General features: G+C 41.1%; 2 protein-coding genes across 3 annotated transcripts in view; one reads left to right on the top strand and one right to left on the bottom strand.

The window, feature by feature from the left end:
* rnf43 (ring finger protein 43) overlaps positions 1-11929 on the top strand; it is a 169298-nt gene extending 157369 nt beyond the window's left edge. The window contains exons 3-9 of one of the 2 annotated variants that reach the window (XM_074671474.1): positions 3069-3143; positions 3233-3367; positions 5377-5478; positions 5592-5759; positions 5861-5963; positions 6242-7762; positions 8436-11929. In XM_074671474.1, coding sequence (XP_074527575.1) covers positions 3069-3143; positions 3233-3367; positions 5377-5478; positions 5592-5759; positions 5861-5963; positions 6242-7762; positions 8436-8461 — 2130 coding nt within the window. In that variant the 3' untranslated portion in view covers positions 8462-11929. Of the gene's footprint in view, positions 1-3068; positions 3144-3232; positions 3368-5376; positions 5479-5591; positions 5760-5860; positions 5985-6241; positions 7763-8435 lie in introns of both variants that reach the window. The other variant, XM_074671473.1, reaches the window with a different exon arrangement.
* Positions 11930-14312: 2383 nt separating this feature from the next.
* On the bottom strand, positions 14313-25570 carry hpda (4-hydroxyphenylpyruvate dioxygenase a). The gene is made up of 14 exons (XM_074672669.1): positions 25543-25570; positions 25380-25406; positions 25067-25129; positions 24472-24576; positions 24320-24362; positions 24150-24232; positions 20651-20740; positions 20459-20565; positions 19435-19512; positions 18809-18971; positions 15642-15713; positions 15386-15508; positions 15182-15298; positions 14313-14569 (listed from the first exon to the last, which is right to left on the bottom strand). Exons 1-14 carry the CDS (start codon positions 25543-25545, stop codon positions 14456-14458), a joined length of 1188 nt encoding a protein of 395 aa, XP_074528770.1. The 5' UTR covers positions 25546-25570; the 3' UTR covers positions 14313-14455.
* Between the last annotated feature and the right edge of the window lie 1050 nt (positions 25571-26620).

Raw genomic sequence — 26620 nt, 5'->3', positions numbered from 1 at the left:
AAGTCTTTTTTTGTTTTTCCTGAACATTTTCTGTCCTCATCAGTAGGAATTTAAACCGGTATCGCAATGTTATACAATGCAATTTTCAAATCACAAAGGCTGCAATTTAAAAAAAAACGTTTTAAATGCATTTAAAAAAGCAATCGACACGTTTACATATTTCAGTGGTTGAACTATTTTTTTACTATTTATATTTTTGCACTTTAGTTTTTGCTTTGTTTCTAAAAAGCGATAATTAAGATTAAGTGCATTCCACATGTTGACATATTTCAGTGGTTGAGCCAGAGATTTGGTCTTATTCACATTTCTGCACTTTATTTTGTGTGAGATTCATAAAAGAGAGGATTTCTTTTTTTTTTTTTATATATATATTATTATTCATACCAGGCCTGTTCTGCTCTGTTCCTTTCTCTGATTTTATTTGAGGTAATTAATGATAATCATATTACATGTCTACATGGCATAAAGTTAAATCAATCAGTCAATATTCTGATGTGATTGCGATAGTTAAATAAAGATAGGTTATTCATATCAATTCATGCATTAACTCATCTCCTTTCATCATAACATGTAGATCTGGCCAACAGAAAAGAATTGTTTATATTTTGACAGTATCCTTTGTCGTGTTGGTCATAACTCCTGCAGCCCTAGTACCGACCAAATTCTGTCAAAAATACCGACAACTGATTTACGAAAAATCAAAAAGTACCATGGTTAGCTACCTAAATGCATCCTTGTGACTGTGGAGGAGTGAAAGAGTAGATGATTTTTCATGCTGGACATGAACACAGCATTATAAGGTTATATATTGGAGTATACATATATTAAATTGAAAAAAAAAATACATTTCATTATTTAACAAATTGATATTTTTTTTACCAAATATACACAAAAAAAGTATTGAAAATCAGTACCGTTGAGTACCGGTACTGATTGCCAAGTACCGGGCATCGGTACCATATTGTTTCAAAAGTGAAAGGTACCCATCCCTAATGTCAGGACTACAGATGGAAATAAGGAGTTTAATCTGGTGCAATCATCTCCTCACCTTTAATATTGCTGTGTGTTTCTGAGGGTCTTTGTCAGACACTATATAGATCAGCTTTATTCAATTAGCGGCTCGCGGGCCACATGCGGCCTGAAAACAACCGTCGAGTGAAAGCAGCTGCAGGGTGATTGGGAGTTGGTTCCAATGAGAAAAACATCTTATACTAACACGGACAAGTTCTTAGAAAAATTCCAACATTATTGCAAATTTTGACGGCAATACCCATCGTTACCTGGCAACTAACCCACAATTTGTTGTGTCATTGAGCAAGTGTGTTTGAAAAGCTAACATTAGCAGACCTACACAGGTGAAACTAGCATGCCTTTTACTACCCTAAAACCAAAAATCAGCAAGAAAAATCATCACTTTAATCCTGCGTGAACTGAGAAGTATTTATTTTAGCACCAAGTCCCTAAACCAAACCCATTCTGCAACAAGTGTTGCAGTACTGACAGATTGTAATATCCAAATACACCACACTGAAAAACATGCTGCATTTCAGACTAACTTTCCTGAGGGACCAACTAACATTAAGAGTTTGACTCTGTCTTATAACCGAAGCTGTACAACAATAAAGCAGACTGGCATAGCTCAGGAGAGGGCCACAGCAGCTTCACTTTGCTGCTAACAACGTGCGGCCCAGCTCATGTCCTTGGTCTGAAAATCCGGTTGACCAAATTTTTAATTGAATAGTCCTGATCTGTACTGTGAGTGATTTTGGAGTAGTAAACAGTTTTAGTCGAATATTGAACATCTTTGATTTTACACTGTGATTTTCAGTCCTCTAATATCATGTCATCATCAACTGTGTTCCACACAACATACAGTGCTTCATACATTTATTCCACCACCACACACTGCACTGTGTTTGCCAACACAGCCCCAAATGAACAGTTTGTAGTTGATTACTGAAACACTTTCTTATGTTTCTGTGATGGTTTACTCACCAGGATGTGAAAGCGCTTGGTTTGAAATAAAAACTTTAAGTCTCGTTAAGCACTGTTTGATTTTTGCAGGTGGATTTAGTTTGTACGACATAAGGTGTGCTAAAGGTGACCCCCTGTGGGGATCGTGCAAAAGCTTTAACCCTGACTTTTAAATGGTAATTTGTGAAAATACATCCTCTGGGTGGGATTATACACCATACATGATACTCCAGGCCAACCCAGAAGCAAACCAAAGTTTTGATCTTAGTTGTGATCTAGACCAGACTAAACTGGACTACTATTCAACACTAATAGGTGACCAATTTGAAAGGATGAGATTACAGTTTGGTGTGTCACTTCTGTTAGCGCGGATTTAGCCTCTGAGCTAACTGTGGATACTTTGAGTGTCACCATCATTCAGAGGAGCTTCAGGGACTGAAAGCATCCCATTGGGTCTCACTGGTTAAGCTTGTAAGTGTGAAAGCAAAATAGAGCTGCTGTGTTGTGTTTATCTACTGACCTTATTTGATTAATGATGAAAGTATTCTTTTGTTTTCATCTCTTGTGCAGAAAACAGCAGCAGCAGGTTGTTTTTGTCTTTGCTGTGTAGAAACACTCAGTTAACAACACTGCTATGTTTGTCCTGCAGTTTCAGATGATCTGTGTTGAAGTGTTTGTAAAACAACACGTTATGAAAAGATGTGATATTTAGACTGAAAAAGAGGGAGATTCCCTCTTTAATTTTCTGGAGAGGTGTTCTGTGAAATCAGGATTTGATTCCCCTCCTTGGAAACAAACATGAAGCTTCCAGAGTCAGGTGGAGAAAGAGGAGCTGCTCTGTAGTCTGTGCTGTGGAGTCTCAGTGTGAGACTGCCACCTAGTGGCTGTTGAAGATACAACTCCTCTGAGCTGCCTTTTCTCCAGCTGTGTGCTGAGAAAGAAGTTGAAGAAGTTGCTGAAAAGATCGTCCCCAAAAAATGTTGTGTGCATTTTTTGGATCCCAGAAGTGTCATAAACCTTTACTTCCCTCCTTGTTCGTCACGTCTCTGTACATTTAGCTCATGACTGTGTCTCTCCTGTGCTTTCTCTCTCAGGCTCGCATGGCTCTGGATAAAGGAGCTCAGGCTGTTATCTTCGATGTCAGTGATGATGCTAATGCTGCCATTGAGGTGAGGTTCAAGCATGGATCTATATTTATAGACATAAATAGTATAGATAAGTCTATAAACTCAGACTCACGTCTTTGTGTCTTCCTCAGCTGCGAGACGCAGACTCCCTTCCCCGTCCCGTGGTGCTGGTGGAGGCTGAGGATGCTGAGGAGCTGATGGGTTTGGTCAACAAGAACGAGGAGGCCAAAGTCCGCATTGAGATCCTGGTGGAGCCGCCCAGATGGGTGAGCACTGAAACAGTTTTATTCTTAACTCAGCCGAGCGAAGAGGGAGGAGGCCTGTGGGAGGGAAAGACGTCATGTGAGAGGCTGAATCAGGATGTTTGGATTAGATGTAAGGATGCACCTGTCAGAGTCTGCAGTGCACCTGTCTGTTAAATCAGAATACTCCTGGGACATGTTTCCTTCCATATGTTTCCCTCTGAGGTGATCTGATACCACTTCTACGGTGGCCCGGAGAGCTCACAGCGCTGCAACTTAAGGAAACACATGCAAAAAGACAAAACACAATCAAATTAAGAAAACATTTTCATCAATTTGATAACGTGTGCAGTATTTAGAAAACGTGTTGCAAAGACCATAACACAACACATTAGAAAAACACGTTGCAAATACACAGCAACACAACAGAAGTGTTTCCAGAGGACACTTAAAAGTGATGCACATGTCACAGCTCTAATACACATACTCCAAAACAATGATAGATAAATCAAAAACATACTTTCACCTCATTTTCCAACACAACTGAAGGAAAGATAACCATAATAGAGCTTTGACTGAAAATCTAGAGCAACATGTGTGTCACTTTTAAGTGTCCTCTGGAAACACTTCCGTTGTGTTGCAGTGCCTTTGCAGCACATTTTTTTAAAATACTGCACACGTGTTGTCAAATTGATAAAGATGCTTTCTTAATTTGCGTGTGTTTTATCTTTTTGCCTGTGTTTCCTTAAGTTGCAGCGCTGTGAGCTCTCAGGGCCACCGTACACTTCTGTTTGCTGGTGTGACACGGATACCTATGTTTGAGTTCAATAAAAAGACTAGAATCCAAACAAAATTTGTATCTTATTTTTATTCAAAAAAGTCTCATTGGACTCAGTATGAGCCTCACTCAGCTGAGTCCAGAAATATGTCTTATTTCCAGATATTTAAGACAAAAATAACGTCTAATGACTTAATTTCTAGAGGAAAAAAATCACACTGGCAATGAGGTGAAAAAAAAATACATGTTTTCTTATCTTATGGCAGATATTTTTACTCATTGCAAACAATTCAGGCATCAATTTTGTCTTTTAATATCTCAAAATAAGACATTTTCTGTTCTTGTCAGGTGAATGTGCTCATAGTAAGTCTAAAAAGACTTTTTTTTTCTAAAGATATCCTAAATACTAGATTAGATTTCAATTTTTTATTGCATATTGGATCATCATGTCAAAATACATATTGCAATATTTGAAAACAACTTATTGTTACTGTTATTTTTATATTTTCTATCATTAATGTTAGCCTTATTCATTTCACTATGGCAACAGTAAACAAGCTGAACGCTGAAGAACATGCTAAGCTAACTTTAGCTTGTCACCCTGTTTGTGCTGAGTACCACACACAATGCTTTGAAACAAGTCTTCATTTCATGTTTTTATCAATTACATTTTTCTTTACTTAGCTTTTTTTTCAGAGTATGTTCAAATACTTCAAATATTTCTGGATTTAAAACTTCAAAACTCGCTGCTTCCTTTACTCCACATGTTGTTCGCTGCATTAAAGTGAAAATGTATCTGAGGGGTTTGCTTTTTGCTGCGCTCAAACCAGCAGATTTGGTGTAGACAATGTTCATGTGTGAAATATTAGGGATGGGTACCAAATTAGGTACTTTCATAGGTACAGACCGAATTCTGTCAAAAGTATCGGGTACCGATTCCTTGTGACTGTGAGGGAGTGAAAGAGTAGGTGATTTTCCATGCTGGACATGAACACAGCATTATTAGTCTATATATAGAGAAATAAATATATTCAATTGAAAAAAACTGAGGTTTTATTATTAAACAACTTGATATTTTTTACCTCACAAACACAAAAAAGTACCCAAAGGTACCCATCCCTATGAAATACTGTTTTTGGGAGCAAACAACTCAAATTGAATATGATGGATTTCTGTGACCTCTGCTGTCAGACTGACTTGCTGTCTGCTCATTTCAAAGACTTTCTAATCTCAAATGATAACCCTTCTCTTCCAGCCACATTACGATGTCGGCATCCTGCTCACCATCGTCCTGGCCATCGTGGTCATTGTGCTCATCTTCGCTTTCCGCTACAAGTGCAAGTCCAACAGAACCTGGGTGAGTCAGAGCTTTAAGACGTGTAGAGCTGGCTCTGAGAGAAGTGTCTGTCCTCAGGATGTATTCACAGGTAATCTGGAGGTCTCTCTAACCTCTCCATCTCCTGACCACAGGACTCTGTCCACCAGCAGACCATGAGAGCCATCAGTCGGTTGGAAACTAAAACCTACAACTCTCAGGGCTGCTCCAGCTCCCAGCGCCACAGAGCCGCCTGGGGGTCAGCTAGCTCCAACTCAAGTCCTGTGTGTGCGATCTGCCTGGAGGAGTTTCAGGACGGACAGGTGAAAACCAAAGAAGGGAGGGAGAAAATGGATAAGGTTCATCTGCTGCGTCAGCTCTCTCTATCTCATATTCAACACCTGTTTCTCCTTTTCTGTTCCAGCATCTGAGGATCATCTCATGTGCTCACGAGTTTCACAAAGACTGCGTGGACCCCTGGCTGATCCAGCACCGCACCTGTCCCCTCTGCATGCACAACATCATGGGTGAGGAGAAGCATGTTTACAGTTAAGTCCTGTCAAAAACTACCCTCTGCAGTATTTCAGACTGAATGACCACATCTTTAATCTGCTGTACACGTCAGTGACGATGTCACATCAAGAAACAGATCAGAAGCTAAAAACAAACGATAGTTGCCGTCGTTTAGAAATGATCGTGTAACCATGATGCTAAGTGGCTCTGACTGACTGTTAGTTTTCACTGAACTGATGGAAGTTTCTGGAAGTCTTGTGCCTAACGCTCTGTGTGCTGGTGTCCTCTGCAGGGACAGAGCGTCAGCAGCAGAGGAGCCGACTCCAGCAGAGTTCAGAGCAGAGCCAGGGTTTCCTCCACTCTCAGCCTTACAGCGGCCCCCGTAACCACCCCTTCCCCGAGCACGCCATCCCTTTCTCCATGAGGCCCCACTACCCTCGAGGACCCACTGGACACTATCCGTCTCTGGCCCACTACAGCGGCTCGTCTCCCAGAGACACACAGACAGTACGTTTCCTCACCAGCAGGCCGCTGGGCTCCTCCTGTGGGTATCACCTCCCTGCAGAGGGCCCCGGGAGGCCCCACAGGATCGGTGCTAACTGCAGGACTGCCTCCCACCACTACACCCCCCGCCGGTCCTGCCACAACTACCGCTCGTCCTGTCCGGCTCAGCGCAGTGCGTCCAGCTCCAGGCTGCAGCACTCAGCGTCAGCCACGCCTCAGCCTCGTGGAGCTCCGCCCCACAGCCGGCAGGACGAGGGCAGCTGCTCGGGGGGCAGCTACCACACTGAACGCAGCGGGTACTTAGCTGACGGACCAGCAAGTGACTCCAGCTCAGGACCCTGCCACGGATCGTCCAGCGACTCGGTCCTAAACTGTACAGACGTGTCTCTGCAGGGGGTGTACGGCAGCTGGTCCACCTTTCGTAGCTCTCTGAGCAGTGACTATGACCCCTTTGTGTACTTTGGACCCGGGCCTGGACGAGCTCCTCGTAGGTCCAGTTTGGAGGCCTGTACGCAGGCCCGGCCCAGGTCTCTGGACTCTGTGGTGAACAAAGCAGGCTGCCCCGAGGAGCAGCAGCAGACTGTGTTCAGCCACATCCACTACCACCGGCACAGACACCACCACTACGAGGAGGGCGAGCAGGGCCAGGCCCAGAGCCAGGTCCAGAGCCGGGGCTCAGACGAGGAGCAGGGGGCCACTGCTGCTCCTCCTGCTGCTCCTCCTCTGGTCCCTGACAAAGACTCACCTGTGGGCCCCCCTAAGCACAGCCCCTGCCAGTGTCCAAAGCCAGAGCCCACAGACCGGCCCAGTCCTGGGGCAGACTGTCAGGACCATGACCCCAGCTCCCCCTCAGGACCTCCTGTCCTCGTGTCCCCGCTCCCCTTACCGCTCCAGCCTCACTGCTGCCACCAGGGACACACACACCCTCCATCTCCTCTGGGGCGAGTGGGGGCCTGTGTGCTGGACGGCCCCTCTGTTCGCTTCCACCAGAGTCTGGACCTGCAGGACGATCGCAGCATCCACATCCACTACGGTCAGGGTCCTGGTTTCTGCTGCTCCCCCCCTGAGCTCCACCCCGCCCTGCTCCCCGTGCCCCTCATCCTGGAGTCTGGAGGAATGGAGGACTGGCCGTGCTGTGCCGGGGCCCACGTTGTGTGGCAGAAGCGGGTGCAGCAGGCGCGCTCGGAGCCTCAGCTCCTGGGACCGGGCACCTCGATGGACAGACCGGCCTGCAGGTTTCACCACAGCTCTTCTGCTGAGCGCAACACGGACATTTGTTTGTACTGCCAAACGCTACACCACAATCAGGGTGGGTGTCTGCGCCGTTCATCCTTCACAGCATGACTCTGCTCTTCTCTCTGTGGCTTTGACAGGTTCTGGTTTTAGTGGGTCTGAAGAAGAGGGACCAACACATTAGACACATTTTCACATTTATTCAGATATCCCTTTGAATTTTTTTCATTTTTTTTTCTTTTCTTTTTCTAAATAAATAAATCCATGTGTGTAGTTTTTCGTGTATCTAGAGCTTCCTCATTCTCAGGTCTCAGATTTATCTGGGGTATAAATAATTTTTAATCATCAAAAGGAGTGACTAAGAAACAAAAGAAGCTAAACTGAAGCTCAATTTCTTTTTTCTTTTTAGGTTTCATATGTTTTTTTCCTCCAAATTCTAATTTTTTTTTTTTACCTTTATTTGCTCTTCTACCAAAATATTGTAGGCCTAACCTCAAAGTGTTTTTTTCAGTGGCCCCAATCCCCCTTTCTTTTCTTTTTGATGACGACCTGCGTAATATTCATGTCAGCCTGTCATCCCTAGAGCCCTTAGTGAACCTTCATCAGTAGTTACATTGATTTGAAAATCTTTTTCACAGATGAATTATGGGTAATATCGTCTTAGAAACTAGAAAAATGAAACTCCTTCTCTAGTTTTTCATCGTCTGTCGTTATAGTGAAAGTAACCTGATCTGTTTTTGCGCCCACAGGATCAGAAGAGGAGTCTGGTGTGTGAGGACTTAAAGCATCCCCATCGTCACGCTGCTACAGGAGCCAGAATGGACAAGCCTCTCATGTCTCCCAGAATCCTTCACTCTCACATGCTGAAAGCCTGCATTTCCTGCGTTTGATGAAGTCAACCATCAAACAGAAATGTTGTAATCAGGGTAAAAATCTGACATTCATTATTGTGGAGTCTTCGGAGTTTCTGGGGAAAGACTCACACACCACAAAGAAGATAAAGTATTTGTTTCTGACAAAAAAAAGAAGAAGTCTGTGACATCAGAAGCCCCCACGCTCCGACAAATGATCCTCACTTTGGGTTTTTAGCCCGTCAGGAGTGCGGCGTCCCCCCTGCCTTTCTGGATCTCTCTCACAGTAACTTGATTTCTCTTAGAGGTACTCAGCTTCATTAGCGTGATCTTGGTCTTCCGTCGAGAAGCTCTTCTCTCCAGCCTACCTCAGCTCAGATTTCTTAAGGCGCCTCCCACACGGAGGCTTTAAAGGTACTGCTGTAGTGATTTATTTTTATTTTTTTACTTTTTCACAACAATGTAGCTCCCATAAACTCATCACAAGTTTAAAAATGGAGAGAAAGCGTAAAGCTCAGCCCCTCGTGCAGCGAGCGGTCCGCGCACGGGCCTTGTTTTCATGATTTCAAGAATGGCAGCTGTTTTCAACATGTATGTTTGTGTTCAGGATCATTTCCTGCCTCTGTTTTTATTTTTCAGTTTTCAAAGTGAACCAGTTTGACTGAATTATATGGTCATCATTACAAGCTATTTTCTCGTCGTCTTCATGCAGATCAAACAGGCCTCATCCTGTGCTCTTAGCTTACTGCCCCTCCCTCCTGTGTTCCAGCGACTAAAGCTCAAGAAAAATACTCTACGTTGCAGAAATCAAAAAGACATAGCACCGTGGAACTGGACTAAGGCTACGTGAGGTTAGTTAGCTTTAGTTTATTTGACATAATTTGAGACTGTAATGTGTAGAGCCTGAGTGGAGTCTCAGGAAGAATCAAACACTGGAAAAATGGAAAGACTTCAAAATATACAGAGCATAATGACGTTTAAAGGCACTGTGAGGAGTTTTCATGTTGATTCTGGCGACCCCCTTTGGACAAGACTGGAAGTGCTTTTTTTCTGGGATGAGGACAAATAAATAAAAATAGATTTTTTAAATATTAGATTTTCCTCATGTGAGTTTAAGTAGGATGAAAAATTAGTGATTTGTCGCTTCATCAAAATATACAAATCAACCAAACTCTGCAGAATTACCAGTATAATGTTCCAAACATGGTGCCGTTGTCACTATGTGTACTCTGATGTGCTGTAAATATCAATTTATGTAATGTCAAATCATTAATGCATTCACCCTCAATTCACACATACTCTGTGCATGTTGAACGCCGCGACCCCATTCGCACTGGATCAGTCCCTGGAGCACAGCGCTCTCCAAGGCAGCTCAGTTTGTAAGATCACAGGAGAACCACATGCTTCTGCAGGACTCCTAAAATCACGCAGTAACAGCCGTGTATAAAGAAGAAACAACATGTAAACACCAGGTGCTTTACCTGTCAGAGGCTGCTTTGCAGATCGGGAGCCAGAACCTGGTGCTGTATCGTGAAATCGACTGGGTACTCGGTTCGTTTTCGTGTCTGTTTTGGCTCGATCTGCTCTGCAGAGGTTGACCGGATGCGTCCAGCAAAATAGACTCACAGTGAATGAAATGGAGCAGAGATGTAGTGCCGTTGGTGGAGACAGATCGCAGCCCACACAGACTGTGTGTGAATTTGGGGTAAATTGTCAGAACACAGAGACCAAAATTCAGCATTAAAAAAGTTGCAGTTTTGTCAGTAATGAACTCATGTGACTGTGTTCATATCAAGCTATGAATATGTTTGTGAGACTAAGGGCGCGGTCACACTGGCCATCCAAAACGTGCCGTGCCTAAGCACGATTGCCCCCCTGCAGCTCTGTTTCCCAGCTGGAGAGTATGGCCGGCGGTCACACTACCCCAATATGAACCAGACTTTAGCGGGTATCAGACACGCGCACGGCCCGCCTACGTCATCGTGAAGCATATGTTTACATTAAGCGAGATCTCACAAGAGTCAGCATAATGAGATACAGAGAGCACTGCTACAACTTTAGAGACTTTTGGACTTATATTAAGTCGTTTTGCGCCTGACACAGCCCTCTAACACCCCCGCTTTGTTTAAAATGATTGTCGAGAGATGCGCTCGCGGTGATTATACGTAATGGATCGCACGCGCTGTACGCGTGCTTGTGCTCGTGCATGAAGTAAACCGTGCCGAAAAAAGAAGAGAGAGATTGTGTCAGAACCAAATGAAACTCTTCACAGTGCCTTTAAAGCTCAGTCATCTTTGCTTTTAGCTCCATCAGCAGTCAGCACTTGATAAATAAATGAAATCTTAAATCTTTTATAGTTAATTTCATTGAGATATTTTGTTTTTTAAAAAAATCTCTCAAAAGAGTTTCCTTCATTTTTGGAAAACTTCCTCCAAACACTTAAACTAAGCAGATAAAACTTCACAGACTAAACAATCTCCAGTCAGGTAAAGAAAGACGTATTTTGTAGCACAGATTTTCCTTAAAAGATAAAATGTGAAAGCAGCCAGCCTTAAGAGAAAATTTACCACAGAGCAGCAGCACTTCCCAGACCCATGCCCCAGACGTGCCTTAATCACTCAGACCTTAATATTAATATTATTACCTTAATAATAAACCTGACACTCAAAGCTCTTACCTGTCCAACCAAAGAAACAAACTCTGAACCAAGTCTGTTGAAGCCCTTAGACCCTTAGGTCTCAGAATCAAACAAGCTTTCACTGATGTGCCAGTATCAAAATGGAAATCATTTAGGACTTCACGTTCTGGACAATCATGCAGAAAAGTTGACCTGCAGCCTCTCGTTCAATACCTCACTATGAATGTGTCAACACAGCGTCCCTACACTTCACTTTCAGGGGTCCCTCTTTTATTGTTCTCTGTGTCTGAACTGTTTCAGAGACTGGGATGGAAATGACTGAAAAATAAGCAGCACTTTGGCTTAAGCTGATTTCTTTTGAGTCGATAAAAAGAGAAAACTTTAAGTATTAATTGAAAAACAAGCCCAAACCGTCAGCACACAGAGCAGCATCCAGCGATGCAGCAGAGCATCTGATGTGATTCGTCCTGTTCCTGCTCTCCCTCCCTCCCTCTTTGCATTGTTTGTGTGATTTGTCATGTTTTGTAAGAATAATGAGCTGAAACTGCCTTTTTCTATGAGTTCAAAAAGAATCCCTCCTGAACTGTAAGGGATGAGTCAGTATATTTTGAATACTTTGTGTACAAAAAGAGAACAACAAAAGAAACAGAAATGAAAAATAGTGTTGTATTTTATATATAATAGAACATTTCAATATAGTGACATGTCACTAATATATTTATTTACTAATATATTTATCCATTTTGTCCAGGTTTGAGAGAGTGCTGTCTGTATAGACTGAGTGTTTCTGTATGGAAACTGAGCAGTGCCATCACAGATGTATCAACCTGTCTTCATTCCAATTATATGCAAATAAATTATTTTGAAATAAGAACTCGGTGCTGTTTTTTCATTTCTGTGTATCTGAAAACTTTCAGTTTGTGTTGGTTTTAGAGCCTTTTATTAGACATACTTTGTCTTGTAAAAATCCCAAGATATTAAATGTGTACCTTGAGTTTCAAACATGCTGCAGGGGTGTCAAGCTTCAAGGGGCTGTAAAGAGTTTGAAAGTGATGTTGAAAAAGTCTCCCTTCTAGATATATGCCTGATCATAATCCACACTTCAAAATGAGATTATCAGCACCAATATTGTTGCTAACTGGTTATTTAAGTTGCTACTTCTTAGCTTCCTGATCGAGCTGGACTGGATTGATTTGTGGCACATCTAGATCTCTATGACAACACCACGCTGGCTGATGAAGTTTTAGAGTGAGAAGATAGATCTGTGATTTTCTCTGCTGAAAATGATTTCTGTGATTAATTTTGTAGTGATGGTGGACACTGGAGCCTAGCTGTCGGACAGAAAAAGGACAGAAGAGCAGCTAAAAGATGAACAGGAGAGAAATAGAGCACAAGCTTAAGGCTAACACAGGAGCTAAACTGTTAGTGCTAATCTTCATTCCAACCCACAGTCAGCAGTTATTCTGCAGTGGTCTGTTCAAACTTGAGAGTCTATCAATAAAATGAAGAGTGAGGTTACGTTAGCTCTGCTTGGTAGACGACTGGCAGGACAGAACCAGGATTCTCTAACGTTACAGACATATCCTAGAGCACCAGGCTGCCAGACAGTGTTTACTTGTTGTCCCATTAGCCTACAGGAGGGGTAGAATTGGGATTGGCCCTTGGTTGCTGTATGTTTCATATACACCCACCTACCACTTTATTAGGCACACCTGTCCAACTGATCATTACCACAAATTTCTAATCAGCTAATCACGTGGCAGCAACTCAGTGCATTTAGGCATGTAGACATGGTGAAGATGATCTGCTGCAGTTCAACCCAAGCATCAGAATGTGAAAGAAAGGTGATTTAAGGGACTTTGAACATGACATGACATGGTTGTTGGTACCAAATGAGCTGGTCTGAGTATTTCAGAAACTTCTGATCTACTGGGATTTTAACCCTCAACCATCTCTAGGGTTTACAGAGAATGGTCCCAAAAAGAGAAAATATCCAGTGAGCAGCAGTTCTGGGGGCCAAAATGCCTTGTTGATGCCAGAGGTCAGAGGAGAATGGACAGACTGGTTGGAGCTGATAGAAAGGCAACAGTAACTCAAATAACCACTGGTTACAACCGAGGTCTGCAGAAGAGCATCTCTGAACGCACAACACGTCCAACCTTGAGGCAGATGGGCTACAGCAGCAGAAGACCACACAGGGTGACCCTCCTGTCAGCTAAGAACAGGAAACTGAGGCTACAATTCACACAGCAACACCAAAACTGGACAATAGAAGATTGGAAAAACGTTGCCTGGTCTGATGAGTCTGGATTTCTGCTCCACATTCAGATGGTAGGGTCAGAATTTGGCGTCAACAACATGAAAGCATGGATCCATCCTGCCTTGTATCAACGGTTCAGGCTGCTGCTGCTGGTGTAATGGTGTGGGGGATATTTTCTTGGCTCACTTTGGGCCCCTTAGTACCAACTGAGCATGGTTTAAAGTCCACAGCCTACCTGTGTATTGTTGCTGATCATGTCCATCCCTTTATGAGCACAGTGTACCCATCTTCTGATGGCTACTTCCAGCAGGATAACGCTCCATGTCATAAAGCTGGAATCATCTCAGACTGGTTTCTTCAACATGACAATGAGTTCCCTGTACTCAAATGTCCTCCACAGTCCCCAGATCTCAATCCAATAGAGCACCTTTGGGATGTGGTGGAACGGGAGATTCTCATCATGGATGTTCAGCTGACAAATCTGCAGCAACTGTGTGATGCTATCATGTCAACATGGACCAGACTCTATACAGAATGTTTCCAGTACCTTGTTGAATCTATGCCACCAAGGATTAAGGCAGTTCTGGAGGCAAAATGGGGTCTATTATACTAGCAAGGTGCACATAATAAAGTGTCCGGTGAGTATATGTAGCTCTGATGGGACCAAGCTGATCATGGAGACTGCCTCAAGTGGTCATGAGAGGAACTGTAGCTTTTGGGCTTTTTTTTTATCAGTCTCAGGTGTTTGGACTCAGTCTGTACATATGAGAAGAGCTAATCTCTGCAAAATCTTTGAATCTTGAAACGTTCCCTTCAAACATCAACCCACCAACCAAACACAGTTTGAGCTCTGGCTCCTTTATTTTAGTCTGCAGCAAACTTGATAAATGTCTGGTTACACTTTCAGCCTGTCACATGATGATTTCCAACTCTGAAGTAGAGAAGAATGTTACTGATCTGGGAAACAGAGCCAAATATAAAAATCTGAGTATGTCTTTAGCAGCAGCAGCAGATGGATGATCAGTAGAAAGCGCTGGTCTGGCCCTCAGGTGACGTCACGGTGAGGTTGCCTCTGGCATCCTGGTCCTTCTCAATGGCCTCAAAGAGAGACTTGAAGTTTCCTGCTCCAAAGCCCTGCAGGGACACACACACACACACACACAGATGGCTAATTACCCAGAGATCTACCTTCTCCGTGTCGTGTGTTGTAGCTGTGGGGATCTTCACTCAGACGCAGCTCGGGGTGTTAACCTCTTTGAAGTGGGATCACAGCAGATGGACGGTCTCACTGAGGGGCTCACACGTTAATGATGTAAATATTTTCATAGGTAATCAAAAGATCAAGTGTTGGTAGTCGCTATGGGAGACTCTTTGCTGTGGTTGCTTTACCGTTTTTCACTTTCCTGCATTGTATCCACATGTAAAGACTCAGAGTGAGCTGCAGAGTGACATGAAGCGCCTGTCTTGACAAGAGGAATGTTATAAATTAAGTGCTACAGGGTGGAAACCAATCCAGAGATCCCCCCCTCACTGTGAAGCCTTTTAATCTGTTTCTGTGATAGATTTACTGAGCTTTTACAAGTGGGCTGCTCGCACACTGCTCGCTCTGGGTGGGAGCTGGAAACAGGTGTTCAGGGGCTCTGCTTTTTCTTTTCTAAGGTGTTGATGGTGTCAGAAACAGAAGCACAGGCCTGTAAATCCCATTACAAAGACATAAAGACTGAACAGTTGATATCTGAAACGTACAAAGTGGTTGTTCCGCTGAATGACCTCCAGGAAAAGCGTGGGCCTGTCCTGCACTGGTTTGGTGAAGATTTGAAGGAGGTAACCTTTGTCATCAAAGTCCACTAAGATTTTCAGCTCCTGGGAAGAGAACACAGTTTATATTGAAGAAAAGAAGAAACCAGGCTGTAAACGGTGTCAGGTTTGCAGATTGACACGTCTCCTCACCTGTAAACGATCGAGGTCCTCCTTCACCTTGATCTTGGCGGTTTTGAGTTTCTCCCGCAGGCTGTCGTAGTACATGTCAGGCGCTGCAAGGAACTCCATCCCCCGGGCTCGCAGGTTCACTATCTGTTTTACGACAAAACAGGAGAAAATTCAGGACCTGGAACTTGCCTTTGCTTGCAGTTTTGGAGAAGCTGATAAAAGATGACATTAAAGCTTTTAGATTAACATTGGAAGTAATTAAACGCAGGAGACTTACAGCTTGAATGATGTTTGACGTGTTGAGGGCGATGTGCTGAACACCTGGTCCTCCATTATAGTCCACATATTCCTGAGAGGAGATACAGGATGATAAATGCTCGAAGGCAGGGCTGTAAAAGTGTAATGCATTAATCCCCGCCGGCTGGTTTCAGTAGAGACTGTATAAATGTCAAGCATCAGCCCCTGGTTAGTCAGCTGCTTTTTTAAAGCCCCCTCTGTTCCTTTTCTCTGATATCATGTGGATTTTTCAAAGACAGCAACGACCAGGGGTTTGAGTCAATCACAAGGTGCTCTGATACGAAGAATGAGGGAACCTGCTCCATTACGCCCTCTACTGATGAGTTTGGTAGCTGAACCACTGGCTGTTTTCCAAACCACCTACAACATACAACATGTAAATGTAGTATGTAGTAGGTACTAAATACTACCTACTGCTTTTGCTTGTAGCATGTAGCATGATGGTGTTGTTGGGTCTGTTTTGTAGTTTACTACTCTGGTTTCTGGTTTCAGAAGGTGGAGCTATAGATGATGTTGGGTTTTTTGCCTTTAATATAAATATACAAAACAATCCATGGGCAGATCTCAACACTTAGTTATTTTGTTAATAATATCATAGCAGAATCATCATTCTTGTTTTCTAATCTTACACCAAAAGTTATATCGTTTACTGATAATAAATCTGCATTTGTGTTTTAACATTTGATGAAAAAAAAACGTTATAATCCATGTATGGTTAAAAAGTGAGTTAGTGGGTTATATGGGCTTTAATGAGTTTGTACAAGTAAACACCTCTTTTACAACTGGAAGTGACAAGATTTACGGGTGTTTCTTTCTCATCACTTCACTTCTATCTCATGGTCCGGATAACATTAGTGTTGTTGTATTGTAGTTATAATGCGGACTCATCCCAGTAGATGGCAGTAACTCACTAAAACCTGCCACCCGCACAGACAAACAGCATCAGAACAGTGCATTGTGGGAAACAGTATGCCAGGTAGACTGATGGCTGTTTTCGAATTCGCATACTATACTAGCAGTGCCTACTGATTCGACCAAAATGCAGTATGCAGTATGCAGTATGCGAACAAATGTCAGAGATGTAGTATGAGAAAAACACCCGGATGACATACTGAATTGGGAAAAATCCACAGTATGCATCGGACCAGTCTGCTTCGCATACTGTTACCCACAATGCAACGCGACTGGTCCCATATCAGAAGTAAAAATGGCAGAGAGCGGAGCAACAACAACCGGAGTAGCAGAGGAATATAAATGTAAGAGCCATTTTCTTTTTTATCTTCAAATCCTCATCATCTCCACCACTGAAAGTTAATATAAAATGCTCTCTCTGGCAATATATTTGCAGATAAGTTGCTCGTGGTTTGTTTATTTTCTACATTTTCATTAAAGTTTTTTTGGGAAAAAAAGTCAGTCGTAGCCAACTTCCGTTTTCTTCGAACTGAAAACCAGCGTAGCATACTACAACTGAACAGTCATACTACATACTGCTTATGAAAGTTGTATGTAGTAGGCAGTGCCTACTTCATACTACTTTAACAAGCAGTATGTAGTAGGCAAATTCGAAAACAGCCTGTGTGTTGCATACTGAGGAATTTTCCTGGATCAGTGGGACATCCGGGGATTTTTAGTATGCTGCAGATTTTGCGAGTTTCCTTTCAAACAGCTAAAGGAGATGATCAGCGAGAGCCAGAACATCACTGGAGTAACTGAGTGGATACCAGGGCCGGCGTTATGGATGGGCCCAACAGACTCAGGCCCCTACTTTTATGTCAGGCCCACCCCAAACTTTTCTTTGAGTAAAAAACTTTTTTTTAGTTGTTTAAGTATTTTTTTAAAACAAGTTTTAAAGGAAAATCGTAAAATTTTGTCACAGTACACTTGTTTCGTTGTTGTTATTTGATGCCCTGACATTATAAAATGAGCTAAGTGTGGCAATTTTTTTTTTTACCTGTTGGAAAAATTATAATTAAACACAGTTATAGAAAATTCAGCCTCATGTTAAACTGGTAGCAGAGAGAATGATTTTTGGAAAGACTGTAGATTTTTGTCTTTTATTTAACTATTGCCAGGTGTCACCCTGTTGGCTATGGCTGCCTTTTGCAGCAGCTCTCTCTTCTTTGTCCATTTCTTGTAATTTTTTCATCTCTTTTTTGTTATATTTCTATCTGGAGTGGATCATTACTCGTATGGCTCATTTGCTGGTCGTGGACACCAAACTTTTTGTGGCTTCAGTGATATTTTTACTACTTTTCTCCTGTGTCTGTCTGGAGATCCTACATGTAACCATGGCTGCATTGTTTACATGTGAACTCAGCTGTTAGCAGCCTGTAGCATGTCAATGCTAACTGGTGTAAGCCCTGATGTCTTCCCACAAGGTGAGGAGAAGGAGGTACATGCGGGTTTCAGGTGTGAGCTAAGAAGTGACAACATCGACTTGTTCTTCCATCCATCGTTATTGGGAACGTAAGATCTATCTCCAATATGATTCTTCTATTCTAACTCCGAGTAAAGTTGCTGCTATTACAGCCTATAACACATGGAAAGTTGAAGCTTATTGGTGCGTCAAAGCACTTCTCTTTGGCCGATACCGTGGAGAGCAACTGCAGGTAGGTCTGTCTGATGCACTAAAACATTATATAATGCTCAAATATTAATGGCGCACAAAGCAACCACATCGGCTTTCAAACATACACAGTTGGCTGTAACCGGATCAAAACAGAAAACATGCTCTGACCTCCTCACTCTGCACTGAGCGTAAATGCACTTTTACAGAAGAACCGCAGAAAAACTACTTCTCTTTACTCCTACGAAAAAAGAAAAAGAAATATAGAAAAAAATAATGCCTCCTGACATACTTAAGTATGTCAGGAGGCATTATTTATCTTAATGTTACAGAAAAAAAATCACTTCAAACAGAAGAGACATGTTTTAAATAAATGAGCTGTTTATAAAACTAATTTGTAACTTTGGGTATTTTTGCAGTAGAGGCTTGGTAGGGTGTCCTCTTTGGGTTTTACCTTCATTTTTTTCCTTCTTTCTTTCTTTGGATGTTGATGATTAAAACTATAAGGAATAGTCCATGATGAAAGTTTAGATCTGTGATAGACTCTGAAAGAGGAAAAGAGTGTGTTTGAAAAGTCTCACCTGGATCTGTGACTTCTTCTTCCCTGTGGCAGGCTCGTTGATGGGCATTTTAATGGTCTCTTCGTAGTTGGTCACCACTATTGACCTCAGTGCGCTGTACTGTGTGTGGATCTGTTTGTCGTCTATTGACCAGAAGCGGTGGAACATCAAACACTTCTGATACCTGGAAACAGAGGCACACACAAAAAATGGTCATTGTACAGGAAGTTTCATTATTTGTGTTATAAATTCTCTATTAGTTGTTTGTTAGTAGTGTTATTGAACTTAAATATGTTGTTTTTTTCGACTAAAATGGGTGTAATGTTGTGATTTCACCAAAAGATGATGTGGGCAGTGTCCCTAAATGTGGCTAAGAGGTCAAAGTTTTAAAAAGATGAAGTATCATGGGTTGGAGAGGCAGAAATGTGATGTCCACATATGTGAACACTGGGTCTTCATAGGTTACAAAAATAATTCCATAGTCAAGTACAGCTGCTGTGTTTTCACTCCTTGTGACATGTGTTTGAGGACTTCAGTGCGTGACAGAGGTGAAGTGACCATGCAGCCGGTGTTTACTCGTCCTTTAACCCCTGGTGTGTGTAAAACCCTGTACTCTGTGTGTACGTGCGCTCAGGCAGGAGTCTTACCAGTCTGAAACTGGCACCATCTCATCGTCCGGCTGGTTTCCCACTATGTGATCGATAAAGCTCAAACCTGCTGCTGGACTACAGAGACAAAAGAAGCAAAAACAAACCTTACGTGACACAAGAACTTCTTTGAAGAGTTAAATTCACTGTTCTGACTTTGTATTTCTAAACTGGAAAGAGTCTGATCTGCATTCAAACAGGAGATCAGAGACAGGATGAGGCTCATGAGACAAGAGATGGAGACATTTGAAATTTAAAGGTCAGGCCATTTATTCGATATATGGGAATATGGGTGTGTTTGGTCTTATATGTATTCCTCTTCTGTTCCTCTGGTTACGACTGATGTTGCTAATGACTCATATCCTCAGCTCCTCAAATGACGGTATTTGAGTCATTACAGGGTTTCATTACCTCTAATTAAAAAAGAAGAAACGTCATCTTAAACGGACCAAGACAGCAAAAAAAAAAAAAAAGAAAAGAAAAGAAAAGAAAAGAAAAAGAAAAAAGTTTGAAGAAATGTTTGACAATATTTCATATTTAATTTTTATCATTGATATTCTGTTTTCAGCACTGATGAAAAAGCCTGGCTCTGTGGTCGGCATTACCCCAACTCTCCTGGTGTCACTTTGGAGAAGTGAACACAGACTGAACTAAAGATTATTCTGGTTTTTGATACCAAAAGAGACAAGACTCCACAGGACATTGATAAAGTTTTTTAATCTGATCTAATTTGAGTGTCCTGAGGCACTGGAACAAGTGAATCGTCCCAATGCGAATCAATAAAGTTGATCTAATCGTATCTTAGTTAGAAATATCCCAAATGAAGAAGTGCCTCTTTATAAGTCCTGTCATTTTAACAGTGTTGTGTACAGAGAGGTTATTCAGAAAGTCTGTGCACTCTGCTGCATTTGAGACAAAAATGTCTCCCTTGATCTTTTATGGTGGAGTTATTTCAGTGGTTGCTTTGTAACCAGTTATAAACTGGTTTGGGAGTGTTTTTTGGTACAGTTAGTAATGGACTCACAGTTTGGCTAACAGAGGGTCTCTGAACAGAGGCTCTTTGTATCCCGGCAGGAACAGGCCTTTGCAGGGACTGAGGTACTCGATGAGTGTGTGTGTGGTATCTCCATACTGCAGACACAAAATGAAACCAGCGTTATTAACCCATAACACTTTCTGTGTGATGTTATTAAATGTTCATTCCTGCTCTCTGTACCGTTTGGATGATGGCGTACTTCACCCTGCCGAAGCTGTCCTGCTCCACCCACGGCTCCCTCACCACCACAGCTCCTCTCTCCTTCGCTGACTGCCAGAAAAAACAAGATCAGTTAAAATAGAGGCTGTAAAAGTTTGAGTCTGAGGGCGGCTCCTGGAGGACCTCTGGTGGCTGAAGATGGAACATCTTTTCTTCCTCCTCCACTTGCTGTGAAGTGATGCTGTGTTATGTAACAGGTTTAGTGACTGTGCAGCCTCCTGACGGTCAACACTCAGAGTTCACCCACAGCTGAGCCTGACCCTGACTGCAGAGAAGAGTTCACATGAGGCACCAAACATCAAAGCTGCTGTCACTCCACCTGCATGTTTGCCTCTGTTTCAACACACACTGAGTGCACACACACACACACTGAGTGCACACACACCTTATTACATCTAAGGGTACATTAGATAATGAGAATCAGGCTCTGTTTGTTAGAATCACAGTCAGAGGAGGTCATCTGATTGCCCCATGAACTCTGACCTTACATGTAACACACAGGGGTATTTATGTTCAGATTTGACTTTTGTTGTGCAAACATGATCCACTGTTCACTGCAGGTAAACTTTTTAAATTTTGTTATTATGGAAGTGTTTTGCTGCCATGCCAGGAAATAAAGATTTTTGTCACCACATGAAAAGTTTCCATTAGTACATTATTTAACAACATCATGTTAAAACTTAAAACTTTCCCTGTTATAATAACACAGCCTAATGTTAATCTTGCTGTAATTTGAAAGTTTTCACCTTTTAATGTGATGTTATAACTCTATGTCATAACTTAAGTCTGTGTGAAAACAGAAACTCCACTTAACTTAATAGAAGGATAATGTTGATAAAACCTACTTTACTGACTTCTCAACCAGTGTTTAAGATGAGACACGGTGAGATTCAGCTGTTAATGAGCGCTGTTGAGGATATCCTGTAAAGTCTGATCCTTAAGTGCATAAATCTCGTCTTTCATTTTATAACAATATTTATCCCATTATAACATCAATAGTTCACGTTATTAAAAATATCAACAGTATATTGCCTGACACAATGTGAAAAATATTGATCAAAGGGAAACTTTTCCAGCAACACTCGTATTTACTGTTTCAGATAAACATTAGAAAAATCTACTGAGATGACTGACATGTGAATGTGTGTATTTGTGCAAAACAACATATGTGGACTGGCCTTTTGCATATTAAATACTCGCTCTACATCATGTTTATTTGGATGATAGTTTCAATTTAAATGTCAAAAGACAAAAGTTTCAGCATTAATCTTAAGCACTGAGACTAAGGGGCACCAGGGGCCTAGCAGTCTTGGTTGTGTCCCATGAGGTTCAGCCTCTAGTGGGTGGCCCGGGTTTGAATTCAGCCTGTAGTTTGTTTCCCACATGCTATTTCCCACTCTTACCCCTGTTTCCTGCTCTGTCCACTGTCATTTCTCATTTCATTATTTTATCATCACTTTTATCATTTCAATATTTTATCATTCTATTAACACTATTAACACAGTCTTTTTATACCTGCTGTCCTGTTCTCTTCTCCCAACCCCTTTTATTGACTTTTATTTTCTTTTTCCTGTTGATTGATGTTTTTAGCTTTTAGCTTGGTCCTCATGGTTCTTGTATTGCCTGAGTTCATACAGGTCAAAGCTTGTGTTCCATGTTTGATGCTTGTGTTTGTTTTTATGTTACGGCTGTTAAAGCACTTTGTAAACTTGTATTTTCAAAAATTGCTCTACAAATTAAGCTATTATTATTATTATCATTATTATTGTTATTATTATTATTATTATTATTATTATTATTATTATTATTATTATTATTATTATTATTATTATTATTATTATTATTATTATTATCATTATTAATATTATTATACTATGATTGAAGGCATGAAAAGGTCCCAAAAACATAACCTAGAGAAAAGTATTGAGAATAAAAATGGAAGTAGAAAAAAAATGATCAGGGTTTGAAATGTCCTCCTACATGTAGTTTTAGCCCTCAAACAGATTAACCAGCCAGTGATTAGGACTTTTTTTTCCCCTAAAATAACTTCATTCTCCTGAACTTATCATTTTAATCACATAAATCATTTAGTTTTACTATATGTTACTTTTATTTGCATTGAAACAGGTTAGATTTAAGTAAGACTATTACTTTTTTTTTTTCTTTTTTTTTTTTGTTTGTAAAATTACAACTTATGGGATCGCCCTCTAAGTGTGAGAGTGAATCCTGAAAATAAAAATGTTTGGATAAAATAACATAACTCTGCCTTACTTTAAAGGAACGTTGTCTATCAACTATTTAACGGTCAGATGCTAGATTAAAATCCTCCTTCTCTTTTACCTCCTGTGTCTGTCGACAGTGGCCCCTTTGGGACAAAAAGCTCCTGTGATGCATAAGTTTGATCCTTCTCTTATTGATGAGAATCATCCACCAAGACAAATTATTTTGTGCACATCTGGTGCATTTCCTGCTTTGACTTAATTAAAAAAAAACAACAAAAAAAAAAAACAACTTAAACGTCGTTAGAAGATCTGATCTGATACTGATATTGTACTTATTTGTCTTAATGTTAATATATAAATAGAAATATTTTTCTTTTGTTTCTATATTTTCTACTTTTCTATTTTTCTTACAAATTTGTAATTTCATATTTGTTTTATTATTATATGTCTTATTGTTATTACTGCAGCTGCTGTGACAAAAAAAAAAAATCTCCCATAGGAGATTTATTTTTATTTAACCTTTATTTAACCAGGTAAAAAAAAAACATTGAGATCATGATCTCTTTCATAAGGGCGACCTGGCCAAGAGTCAGCAACACACGTCATGGGAAAAACATAGTGTTGGAAACGGTATACAACATAATAATGATTAGAAATACATTTTTTGGTCAATTAGAGCAGAAGATTATTAAATCAACAATAAAAGAATACTTTATCCGATATTCTATTCGATTCCATTCTATTCTAAGATAAACAAGGCTGTGCACAATGACAGCCTCTGAGTCAGTGTGATTTAGGTGAAAAAAGTTCATTTAAACTCAACATAAACATATAAGGTTGAGGTGAACATACACTAATTCATTACTATAAATATTACATCCCAGGTGGGTCATGTTTGTTCCGTTACTTTAGATTCTAAACTCTCTTAATTTCATTTGAAACATTTTAAATCAATGTCAGAAGAGTTTGTTTGTTTCATTGACTTCATGCTCTTTGAGCTGAACTTGTGATGACAATAACCTGGAAAACTGAGAAATCAAACCCTTAAGTTTACCCTCTTTAAAACACTTTCAAACACACTATTAATAACTAAATCCAAATGCCATGACTTTGGTTAAGTTCCACTCTTTCATATCAGGGAATACTTGCATATTACATGCTGTAGATTCACTTCAAACTGTGTCTGAAACGACCAGCTCATCATCACAGAAACCCTTCCTCTTCCTCCTCAGTGTTACCTTAAATAAGAAGTCACAGTCCTCCACCTGGAAGGCGATGTCTTTGACCCCGTCTCCATGCTTCATCAGGTGTTCTCCCATCTCTGTGGGACAAAGAAACACATCTTATTTCATGTGACGCTCAAAATGTTTCATACAGTGTCTTTTTTTGATGAGTATTCTTGACTCGCCTTCATTTCCAGGATTGAGCGGAGATTGAAACACAAAAATGATCTGTGAGGAGGAGGAGAGACAGGAATGATGATGATGATGGTGTGTTTGATCATGGGTAAACAAGCACTGAAGTGTTGATTTAATCACAGACAGTCTGTCAGTCTCATACCTTATCCTGTCTGATGACATGAGACACCACCTCTCTGCTGCCCGTCTCCAGACCCTTATAGGCCAGAGGCTCGAAGCCCATTTTATCACAGTAGAAAGTAGCTGCCTGCAAAGGGATCACACTCAGAGGTGAACTTTGGTAGAGTGAGAAACATTCAGAGTTTGAAGAGTCTCCTGCCAAAAACGTATCGACTGTGGATTACACAACTCGTCTGAACCAGAGGCATTGAATGCACTCACCCAGCCTGAGTCACAGGTACGTCTTTAGGTTCAATTAAATCATGCATGTCAAGATTTTCCTTTAGTTATCTAATCTTTTTAAGATAACTTTCTGTTTTTTCTTAAAAAAATGTATTGTGTTTTGTCAAAGTTCTGCATTTACTTCATCTCTGACAAAGACAAGCATCATTTCAAAGGCTGGAACCTGTTAGAGTTCGGCATTTCAGCATAGATGAAGAATTCAAGAAAAACACAATGAGGCTTATTGTATAATATGTCTGAAACCTTAAAAAAGCTCCATGATTCATTTCTGACCAATGCACAAAGGATTAGAGACAATTCAACTTTGAGTCAAACGTCAGTGAGTGGACACTGACCTGTTTGGCGTTGCCGACCCAGAAGGTGACATGATGAAACTTGAGAAACTTTCCCCTCTCAGGCTGAGAGAAAGAAGGACAGCACAAAAAATACAATGACTAGGAGTGAAACATTAAACAAAAGCTAGAAAAGATTTCCATACAGCAGTGAAACACAAAAGCTTCTCTAAGGAGGAGATAAAAATGAAAATATTTGACTGAATATCTAACTTAAAATGTACACTAGTGAATGAGGCCTTCTTTTACTGACTGATACCCTAGTTCTCAAATCAAACTACATCACACCTGTCCCAAAGTAAAGCTGTCATCTCACCTTCTCGCCTTTATCTGTGTAGGTTGTCTAAAAAAAAGCAAACACAGGAGACGTTGTTATCCACTCAAGCGAACATTACCTCCACAGTTAACGAGCAGTAAAAATGTTAAATGTCCCACAGTGGGGTCCGAGCTCACCATAGTTGTGAAAAGAGTGAACTCACCATGCTGTGATTGCAGATGGGCCACACTTCACAGAAGAGAGAGATTAAAAATCAGAGTCTGGCCGGACAGTTTGCAGATAAGTACTGACCTGATGACCACCTGTGATTGGTCCTCGGGGGTCTACACCCACCTGTCCGCCTCCTCACGCCCTGCTGCTCTTATGCTAAAAAGTTCAACAGCAGCAGCCCAAGTTTTGTCATCCAGGCTGGGTCCAGTGTTCAGACAGTCCTGGGTCTCCAGAAAAACAGATCCATTAAGCTGAGTCATATGGATTTAAAAACAAAAAAATAATCTAACTTTTATTTGATCAGTCTTTTAAGATCTTTTAGGGAGGATGTAAAGAGGGGAGGATGCTGGATGATTCTCCTGAGGTAATGACACCTCTCATGTGGAATCATAATAATGAAAGCTAGGGATGAAATGCAGCAAAAGAATCATGGTTGGGATTTGAACCAGCGACCACTGAAGCGAGGATGATAACCTCTGTTTGTGTAGTTTGCCCTTTACATGCTGAGCAAAGCTGGCTCCTTAAAAGCCCTTAGTGTCAGAGCAACAAAGACTTACAGTCGCTTCAGACAAAACCATCCAGAATGTAAGAAATGAACGTGTGCAACATTGTGTCTCCTTTAGTTTCTATGTTCCACCACAAGAGGGCGCCACACTGCCTGATTTAAACTTTTTATAACACAAAACAATATGTTTCATGATCAGTAAGTAAGAAATAACTCTAACACTTAAATAGGCTGATTTGGAAAACTTTGCTGGGCACAGATTTATTCTGTGACAACACACTTTAAATAAAGTGCTTTTTTTAAAGTACAAAAAAACATATTGTAATAATGATTTTTACAAGATTAAGCAATCTATTCACTGTCTTCTGATGTTTAGTTCAATCATCACAGCAGCCGAATGACCCAAAGACAGGGTAACTGCTGTAAAAAGTGCAGAACTGACTGTTTTCACTGTCTCTTACGTCATAAAGACATAACTGTCATAACTCGGGGTCATATTTTGCATCGCTGTGCTGAGAAACATGAGAGGACAGCAGCAAACACAGAGGTGAGGTGAGGCGCTGTG

The sequence above is a fragment of the Halichoeres trimaculatus genome, unplaced genomic scaffold (assembly GCF_033239565.1).
Source record: "Halichoeres trimaculatus isolate MK-OKI-2021-1 unplaced genomic scaffold, fHalTri1.1 fHalTri1_scaffold_6, whole genome shotgun sequence".
In the NCBI taxonomy this organism is placed as follows: domain Eukaryota; kingdom Metazoa; phylum Chordata; class Actinopteri; order Labriformes; family Labridae; genus Halichoeres; species Halichoeres trimaculatus.
This window is presented reverse-complemented; position numbering and strand designations above follow the sequence as displayed.

What these genes read in the sequence shown, in the direction of transcription:
- hpda (XM_074672669.1), bottom strand. An exon ending in GACCCTCTGTTAGCCAAACT is followed by an intron (nt 19,513 to 20,458) that starts GTGAGTCCATTA and finishes TTGTCTCTGTAG; the next exon opens with TCCAGCAGCAGGTTTGAGCT. An exon ending in TTCAGCGGAACAACCACTTT is followed by an intron (nt 14,570 to 15,181) that starts GTACGTTTCAGA and finishes GTGTCCCTGCAG; the next exon opens with GGCTTTGGAGCAGGAAACTT.